Here is a 10,000-nt window from a genome sequence, read left to right as displayed (position 1 = left end):
GGAACTGGGACCATTTAAAGCTGTTGTGGGTTGGATATTGTTCTTTATATCTCCACAATAAGTGGATTTTCAAACAAACCCAACGACTGATGAACAATCAATAATCATTGAGCGTCTAAAGGAGAATCCTGGCACACATGGCGTGATCAGACGTTAAATATCTCAGTGCTCTGTGTGAGACTGACCCCGTGTGTGTGTGTGAGACTGACTCCCGTGTATGTGTGTGAGACTGACTCCCGCGTGTGTGTGTGAGACTGACCGCGTGTGTGTGTGTGAGACTGACTGCCCGTGTGTGTGTGTGAGACTGACCCCGTGTGTGTGTGTGTGAGACTGACCCCTGCGTGTGTGTGTGTGAGACTGACCCCTGTGTGTGTGTGTGAGACTGACCCGCGTGTGTGTGTGTGAGACTGACCCCCGTGTGTGTGTGTGTGTGTGAGACTGACCCCCGTGTGTGCGTGTGTGTGTGAGACTGACCCCGTGTGTGCGTGTGTGTGAGACTGACCCCGTGTGTGCGTGTGTGTGTGTGAGAGACTGACTGTGTGTGTGTGTGTGCGTGTGTGTGTGAGAGACTGACCCTGTGTGTGTGTGTGTGTGTGTGAGAGACTGACTGTGTGTGTGTGTGTGTGTGTGTGAGACTGACCCCTGTGTGTGTGTGTGTGTGTGTGTGAGAGACTGACTGTGTGTGTGTGTGTGTGTGTGTGAGACTGACTGTGTGTGTGTGTGTGTGAGAGACTGACTGTGTGTGTGTGTGTGAGACTGACTGTGTGTGTGTGTGTGAGAGACTGACTGTGTGTGTGTGTGTGTGTGTGTGTGAGAGACTGACCGCGTGTGTGTGTGTGTGTGTGTGTGTGTGTGAGAGACTGACCGCATGTGTGTGAGACTGTGTTAAATCTGTATTCAAAGAGCCTAAAGCTCATAACTGACTTAGTTATGAGCTTAACTGCTTCAAGAAATGCCATACATACATAAATATAAGTTAATAAAGTAACAAGATAGAGTGCAAGACAAGTTAAAAGTAAAGTAAGATTAGCTAACGCCATCATCCTTTAAACAGTCAATAAGTTTATAAAGTAAGGTTAAACAGATTAATGTCACTTTATGATTGTACAATAATCCTTTTAACCTAATTACTGTTTGTCACTTATTGACTAGTGTCTTCTCATCTTATTCTGAGATGAAGACATTTACTGCTGCTCAGGATTAAAGAGGAAAATAACCTAAAGCTTGGTAGCAAACAATGACTAAAGCCTGCACACATTTCTTATTGATCATCCACATTTAGAAACTAAAGCGTTATTTCATCTCTAACAAACTAAGTAGCTCATTAACAGTTAACAGCTGATCGTCCATGTTTGGCGCCAGAACTGACATTTTAGGCGCCATTTGACCTCAATAACCAAGCCGAACTGATCATCATTGACTTGGATATGAACGCAGATGATGTTTCTGTTAAATGACATGAAAACCTTGAAGATTTCAGCTCATTTTGGACTCACTTACCGCAGCGTCATCGAAGATTTTTCGCGCGGTTTTAGACGCCAAAATGCGGGTCGTGTTCAGGCTCGGTGGCTGGAAGAGAAACAAGAAATACTCAGAAAACACGTACACATTTTGTTAGAGTTAAACACATTAAAAGTTAGTTCAATCAGCCTGAAGAAGTGAGCGGCTACTCCAGGCTTCACTCAGAAATACGACAATTACAACATATCATCGCTCACCATCAAATGTAGAGACAATATATAACAAATGTACACTTCGTCTTAGGCTATATGTTTCAATAGTGTAATCGGCCATCTTTGGGTGTATATAACTAGATGTCTTGGTCAAATATTCGACATAAAACTGCGAGATTTCGTACGGAGTTCCTCTTAAAGCTGAACTGTAGCTCGCCACAGAGCTCCATTCAGTTAAACCACACTTTAACGTTTGGCCGCCTATTGTCAAATACAGTTACCACATAGAACATTAACACATTGTCCTAAGGCGCTATAACGTTACGACTTAACGGCTGAGGCTCGAGGGCACGAAAACACGATGTCGTGAAGCCATTTCAACGTTTCTTACCGTGTTTTCTTTGTTCAGAGACATGTTGTCCATCTTACTACTGACTGAGTTTTCATTCTTCACGGAGAGAGGAAAGCGAGCAGAAAGCATTTTTATATCCTGGAGTTCACACGGACAGAACAATAAAAAGATAAGTTAACGGAAATTAAAAGCTGGTGTAAAACAAAGAGAGGAAATCTACACTAAGAAGCACAGCAAACAGACGAAGAGCAGAGACTGAAGCAGATTCTGTTGTCCGCTCGCCCTTTTTATTGAAATCTTGGCGCTAGAACGCAGCAGGCCAATAGAAACGCAGCTCGTGCCGGCTCTTTAAACTGACGCTACGGCGGAGCCAATCAGACAGCGAGCAGAGCTCACGTGCTACTCGACCAGATGCGGGAAAGTTCAAACAGCTGAGCTTTGTCTGTGCGAGGTTACAAAACTGCCATAAACCGATGTTACAAAACCTTTAAAATGAGCGTTTACGCAACATATCTGATTTTAACAAAGACTCCCTTTTGTTTTACATTAAAAAACTTTAAACTGTGATTAAAAAATAGCGCCATAAAAGTTGAAAGTGAAGTTGAAATCGCAAAAAGTGAAACGGACTTCCTTATTGTGCGCCCGTAATTGTTAAATCTGCCTTTTAAAATACGTATAGATGAGTTAAACTGTCGTGTAAACACAACATACATAGTTAACATATAACAAGAGTGTCCTAATAAGTGTGTGACTGTGTTTAAAGTGTTAATTTCTGGTATTTCTGGTTTGTTTTCCCGCTGCCGCCAATTCTTTGTTGTTTACTGCAATCCCAAGGCGTTGTCATCCGGAAAATTTAGCGCCAAAAGAATCATTTTATACACCACATTATACCACATAACTCAACATTTTAAACTGTCATGAGACAACAAAGGACCATATCCGGGTGTCTGGTGTCTGCAGCCCTGTGCCAGACTATAACCAATCCAGAACTTTCTAAACTTTATGTTAAAATACGTTTTTAAACCCCCTAAACATCCCATAAAATGCACTAATGCACTTGCTAAAAAGGGTTTACAGCCCCTACCTTGTGTTTGAAAGGTTGTTTCTGCCTCGAAATGATTTGATTTAATTCATAGACTGCAGAAATCGCCATCTCCAAACCCACCAGACTCCATGTAAATAATCAGGACTTTTAGTGTGTATAGAACCAGCATATTTCCACCAGACTCCATGTAAATAATCAGGACTTTTAGCGTGTATAGAGCCAGCATATCTCCACCAGACTCCATGTAAATAATCAGGACTTTTAGTGTGTATAGAACCAGCATATTTCCACCAGACTCCATGTAAATAATCAGGACTTTTAGCGTGTATAGAGCCAGCATATTTCCACCAGACTCCATGTAAATAATCAGGACTTTTAGCGTGTATAGAGCCAGCATATCTCCACCAGACTCCATGTAAATAATCAGGACTTTTAGCGTGATAGAGCCAGCATATCTCCACCAGACTCCATGTAAATAATCAGGACTTTTAGCGTGTATAGAGCCAGCATATCTCCACCAGACTCCATGTAAATAATCAGGACTTTTAGCGTGTATAGAGCCAGCATATTTCCACCAGACTCCATGTAAATAATCAGTACTTTTAGCGTGTATAGAGCCAGCATATTTCCACCAGACTCCATGTAAATAATCAGGACTGTTAGCGTGTATAGAGCCAGCATATCTCCACCAGACTCCATGTAAATAATCAGGACTTTTAGCGTGTATAGAGCCAGCATATCTCCACCAGACTCCATGTAAATAATCAGGACTTTTAGCGTGTATAGAGCCAGCATATTTCCACCAGACTCCATGTAAATAATCAGTACTTTTAGCGTGTATAGAGCCAGCATATTTCCACATGTAAATGGGTGAATTAAGGGTTTATTTCAACCAAACCAGAGTGGTGATTGTTGGAACAGTGGAAAGATGAACCAAGACGGCTTTTGATAGTTTTATTTAGTTTCTGTCCACTTTGAATGAAGTGTGTTTTACGATGATAAAAGTCCTGATTATTTACATGGAGTCTGGTGGAGTTTGGTGATAGTGATTCCGGGGCTGTTTCAGGTTACATCCCACAAAATGCACTACTGCACTTGCCAAAAAGTGATCCCAGCCCCTACCTTGTGTTTGTAAGGTTGTTTCTGTTTCTGCCTCTTACACTTACACTTACACTTACACACACACACACACACATATACACAGTTATATCTGACAGATTATAGCCCATCTAGGACTTTCTACCTGTTGAAATACATTTTAAGTGCCATAAACATCCAGTAACACACACACACACACACACACACACACACACTTGCGTCACTTGACGTAACGTCGACATCCTAAACACATTAAAAGGCTAAAATCTTGTTTTTGAGATGATCTGAATGTTTGGTACCTTTGATTTATTCTCTCTGGAGCTCAAATAATCGCCTCATTTTCCCTCGAAACAAGCGAATGTGACAGATCAGCTGTTTCCAAATTGGAACGCTCTGATTGGCTGCTGGAGAAGACTACGACACATCCTGTAAATGTAGGTCAACGAGCGGAGTCTCCGCCCCCTAGCGACAGGAACGGGTACTGCACGTTCGTCTTTAAAATACGTCACAAACATCTTTATTGATATAATTTCTTAAATGTTATGATTCTGATTTGTGATTTTGGATATCTGCATTTAAAAACAAAATATATATATAAAATATTTCACTGATTTCTTTTCTAGATATTTTAGGGGATTTTAATTCCTTTTCATAAACTAAATTAGAAGAAAATAGGCTTTGATATCATGTTTAAATACGATTATAAACCTAAAAATGAGCATATGAGCACTTTAAAGGGTGTGTGTGTGTCTGTGTGTGTGTGTGTGTGTGTGTGTGTGTGTGTCTCTGTGTCTCTGTGTGTGTGTGTGTGTGTGTGTGTGTGTGTGTAAATTCATTTAATAGTTTTGTATTATTGAACTAATGTCCTGTACTTTTTTGGTTACGACCATTTGAATGCATGAATGTAATTAAGAAAAAACATTAAAAAAAAATAAGTTTTTTTAACTGTGCTGAAGTACCGCTTCCCGCCACATGATGTCCCTGTTTCTATGGTTACTCCTCCTCCGCCTGACTCTTGTTTTTATTGAGTTTTTTCGGTCTTTCTTTGGCTTCTGTTGAATGTCGGTCAGTAGGCAAGTGGGCGGGTTCCTCATCAGCCAATGACGCGCACTTCTCACGTTCCTGACACAAAGTCGCCCCCACTCATTGGTCACGCCCCCTGAGCGCTGCCTCCTGATTGGATGATCGCTGTTACCGGGTGGTGTGCGGAGAGAAAGAGGGAAAGAGAGTGGTCGGAGCTCCGGTTGTATAACACAATACGTAACAGCGCCGCTGTTGTCGAGCAGAAACTTCATATAGGACAATGTACGTGTTAGAGAGACACGGATTGGACCCTGTAATATCTCTGGGGTGTGTTTATATAAAGAAGCTTTGACTTAAATTCACAGATGAACATCTAAACAAAACAGGAAAATAATGATTTTTCAAAATGGAGTTGAGTTTAGTCATTTTTTGATTCTGTACTTTGTTATATTAGACTGCAGAAATACCCCTCACCAAACCCACCAGACTCCATGTAAATAATCAGTACTTTTATCATCGTAAAACACACTTCATTCAAAGAGGACAGAAACTAAATAAAACTATGAAAAGCCGTCTTGGTTCATCTTTCCACTGTTCCAACAATCACCACTCTGGTTTGGTTGAAATAAACCCTTAATTCACCCATTTACATGTGGAGATATGCTGGCTCTATACACGCTAAAAGTCCTGATTATTTACATGGAGTCTGGTGGAAATATGCTGGCTCTATACACGCTAAAAGTCCTGATTATTTACATAATAGTAGTAGTAATAGTACTAGTACTAGGCTGAAGCACAGTCACCATAGTACTAGTACTAGGCTGATGCACGGTCACCATAGTACTAGTACTAGGCTGATGCACGGTCACCATAGTTCTAGTACTAGGCTGATGCACGGTCACCATAGTACTAGTACTAGGCTGATGCACGGTCACCATAGTTCTAGTACTAGGCTGAAGCACGGTCACCATAGTAGTAGTACTAGGCTGAAGCACGGTCACCATAGTTCTAGTACTAGGCCGAAGCACGGTCACCATAGTACTAGTACTAGGCTGAAGCACGGTCACCATAGTACTAGTACTAGGCTGAAGCACGGTCACCATAGTTCTAGTACTAGGCTGAGGCACGGTCACCATAGTACTAGGCTGAAGCACAGTCACCGTAGTACTAGTACTAGGCTGATGCACGGTCACCATAGTTCTAGTACTAGGCTGAAGCACGGTCACCATAGTTCTAGTACTAGGATGAGGCACGGTCACCGTAGTACTAGTACTAGGCTGAAGCACAGTCAGCACACACACACACACACAGACAAAAGAACAAACTTCACACAGACATGTATTTTCATGGTAAATTGTTATTATAAAAGACATATTCTTCACCATCGCTTACAGGCAAATGTTCAGAAATGAGGATTATTCCGATATAAGACGATATTATTAAGAACAACATTTAATAACGAGGTATTTTCTTACTGGCTACTACGGGCCAAATCAAGACAGCACTTCTTCCTCAACAAATGTTTCTTAAATAATAATAATAATAATAATAATAATAATAATAATAATGTCTAAAGGAATACTGTCCACTGACATTTTTAAAATATCAATAACTTGTACGGTCAATAAATGCAGATTGGAATACACGTAACATTCATATAGATATCAAGATATTTACAGTATTTACAGTCACAGAACCAGGTTATTAACCACTGTGTTGTCTTCCATACGACCCACGCGCACTGCACGCACGCACGCACGCACCCACGAGCGCACCCACCCACGCACGCACGCACGGTTAGGTAGATAAAGAGAAACCCATATTGATGATATATTTAAAAAATGGGTCAAATTTGACCGGAAGACAACACAAAGGATATAATAGAAGCACGATACACAGGCTTTGGCAAAAATAATAATAAAAAAAAACAAGCATCCATTTAGCTAAACGTGACTTTTACACAGAAAGTAAACATGATCATAGACGGAGAGAGAGACAGAGAGAGAGAGAGAGAGAGAGAGACAGAGAGAGAGAGAGAGAGAGAGAGAGAGAGAGAGAGAGAGAGAGAGAGAGAGAGAGAGAGAGAGAGAGAGAGAGAGAGAGACAGAGACAGACAGAGAGAGAGAGACAGAGATAGAGAGAGACAGAGACAGACAGAGAGAGAGAGAGAGAGAGAGAGAGAGAGAGAGAGAGAGAGAGAGAGAGAGAGAGAGAGAGAGAGGAGAGAGAGAGAGAGAGAGAGAGAGACAGAGAGAGAGAGAGAGACAGAGATAGAGAGAGACAGAGACAGACAGAGAGAGAGAGAGAGAGAGAGAGAGAGAGAGAGAGAGGGAGAGAGAGAGAGAGAGAGAGGGAGAGAGAGAGAGAGAGAGAGGGAGAGAGAGAGAGAGAGAGAGAGAGAGAGAGAGAGAGAGAGAGAGAGAGAGAGGGAGAGAGAGGGAGAGTACAAAAAGAAGCAAGACTACAAAATAACTCCAGTGCAGCGTCAGGTTTCTGTTGGTTTTCTGTCCGTGTTGAATAGCAGCTGTCGCCTTCTCTTCTTCTTACGGTGAGTTTGTGTGGTTGTTAGAAATAAAATGTCCTGAGCAGGACGGGCAACTGGCTCCGTCCTTTAAGCTGGCTGCTCCGGCTACGTGTGTGTGTGTGTGTGTGTGTGTGTGTGTGTGTGTGTGTGTGTGTGTGTGTGTGTGTGTGTGTGTGTCTCTGTGTGTGTGTGTGTGTGTGTGTGTGTGTGTGTGTGTGTGTGTGTGTGTGTGTGTGTGTGTGTGTGTGTGTGTGTGTGTCTCTGTGTGTGTGTGTGTGTGTGTGTGTGTGTGTGTGAGTATGTGACTGTGTGTATGTGTGTGTTTGTGTGTCTCTGTCGGTGTGTGTGTGTGAGTGAGTGTGTGTCTCTGTCTGTGTGTGTGTGTGTGTGTGTGTGTGTGTGTGTGAGTATGTGACTCTGTGTGTGTGTGTGTGTGTGTGACTCTGTGACTCTGTGTGTGTGTGTGTGTGTGTGTGTGTGTGTGTGTGTGTGTGTGTGTGTGAGTGAGTGTGTGTCTCTGTCTGTGTGTGTGTGTGTGTGTGACTCTGTGACTCTGTGACTGTGTGTGTGTGTGTGTGTGTGTGTGTGTGTGTGTGTGTCTCTGTGTGTGTGTGTGTGTGTGTGTGTGTGTGTGTGTGTGTGTGTGACTGTGTGTGTGTGTGTGTGTGTGTGTGTGTGTGTGTGTACTTATAGTTGTGCCTAAATACCAGGGATGCACCAAATCCAGGATTCGGCTTCGGCCTAATATTGGGCTTTTTGACTATAATTATTTTCCCAGTGAACTGAACCCTACGCTGTCACTCCGCGCTACGCTGGTCGCCGTGATGACGGCGCCGTTGATTACAGGAAGGTGTTTACGTAGGTGGAGCTTCAATGCAGCAGGCTGAGAGGAAGTGGAAATGGAACTGGTGAGCAGAAAAAGGGTTGTTTGGCAGTACTTTCAGTCAAAAGAAGGCCATTCAAGTCCAGCTACATGTTCAATCTGCAATGCTGATTAGTCTGGTGGTGGCGAGGACCCTAAACAATACACAACATCACCGCTGTTACAACATCTGGTATGAAACATCTGGAAGAATACGAGCTGAGCATGAAGGAATCTACAGACAGCAGCCAGAATGCAGCAACTTCAGGTACGGCAAAGGAAGGACAGTCACTGTTTACTTCATTAATGTGTTGACTGTGTTCATGGACTGAGGACGGGACGAGGACTCAGCAGAACCTCAACCAGGGGGTTCAGGATTCAGCAGAACTCAACCAGGGGGTTCAGGATTCAGCAGAACCTCAACCAGGGGGTTCAGGACTCAGCAGAACCTCAACCAGGGGGTTCAGGATTCAGCAGAACCCCAAACATCTGGATTCGGTGCATCCCTAAACGACATTAAGGCGGCCATCTTAACCAAAAGTTTGTTTTGTTGTAATGCAGCTGTGTGGAACAAGTATTCAGATCCTTTACTTCTGTAAAAGTACTAATACTACACATCCTAACTGACGTTTGTTGTGTTGCAACGATGCTTCTGGTTCCTGTAAACGCAGCCGGAGCTCAGCGACTGTCGTCGCCATGGTCACCAGCAGAAGAGTCTGATTGGTAGAAAAGATCCTCCAGATGTGGAGCTGATTAAAAACAACTGGTCACAGTTTGACCCATCGGCGTCTGGTTGGCGAGTCACTATGTGTCTACGTGTATGAAAAACGCAGCCCAAACACGGGTATGAACGCAGCCCGTCCCGTGTGGTTGGCGCCACGTCAAACTGTGACCCCCCCGCCCTCCCCCTCCCCCCCCCCTGAGTTGGCCCAGCGAGGCTCCAGATGATGTCACTTGGCGCTGGAGACCAGCATGCCGACGGGAAGCGCGGTGCCTCTGTTTTGGCCCGTGGGCGGCGCCACTTTGTTGGCGTCTCGGGTCTCGGCGGGCCACGACACCGCTGACCTCTTGGTGGTCATGTGGCGCCGGGCGTGTTTGGTCAGGTGGTCACTGCGCATGAAGCGCCGGTCGCACACGGTGCAGACGAACTTCTTCTCGCCGGTGTGCGTGCGGCGGTGGCGGGAAAGCTCGTCGGAGCGAGCAAACTTCTTGTCGCAGCCGTCCCAGTGACAGCTGAACGGCTTCTCGCCTGCAGAGAGAAGACAGACGTTAGTTAGGGTGTGTGTGTGTGTGTGTCACTGTGTGTCTCTCTGTGTGTGCGTGTGTGTGTGTGTGTGTGTGTGTGTGTGTGTGTGTGTGTGTGTGTGTGTGTGTGTGTGTGTCTCTCTCTGTGTGTGCGTGTGTGTGTGTGTGTGTGTCTGTG

At 44.0% G+C, this 10,000-nt stretch overlaps 2 protein-coding genes across 2 annotated transcripts in view; both read right to left on the bottom strand.

The window, feature by feature from the left end:
• LOC144533796 (ribonucleoside-diphosphate reductase subunit M2-like) overlaps positions 1-2,307 on the bottom strand; it is a 7,918-nt gene extending 5,611 nt beyond the window's left edge. Inside the window, exons 1-2 of the mRNA XM_078275363.1 lie at positions 2,065-2,307; positions 1,501-1,569 (exon numbers count right to left, since the gene is read on the bottom strand). Of these exons, the coding sequence (XP_078131489.1) occupies positions 1,501-1,569; positions 2,065-2,154 (159 nt within the window). The 5' untranslated portion in view covers positions 2,155-2,307. The remainder of the gene's footprint in view (positions 1-1,500; positions 1,570-2,064) is intronic.
• A 7,186-nt stretch (positions 2,308-9,493) lies between these two features.
• klf11a (Kruppel like factor 11a) overlaps positions 9,494-10,000 on the bottom strand; it is an 8,593-nt gene continuing 8,086 nt past the window's right edge. The window contains exon 5 of the mRNA XM_078275337.1: positions 9,494-9,826. Within this exon, the coding sequence (XP_078131463.1) occupies positions 9,528-9,826 (299 nt within the window). The 3' untranslated portion in view covers positions 9,494-9,527. The remainder of the gene's footprint in view (positions 9,827-10,000) is intronic.

Source organism: Sander vitreus, chromosome 18, assembly GCF_031162955.1.
Source record: "Sander vitreus isolate 19-12246 chromosome 18, sanVit1, whole genome shotgun sequence".
NCBI lineage: Eukaryota > Metazoa > Chordata > Actinopteri > Perciformes > Percidae > Sander > Sander vitreus.
This window is presented reverse-complemented; position numbering and strand designations above follow the sequence as displayed.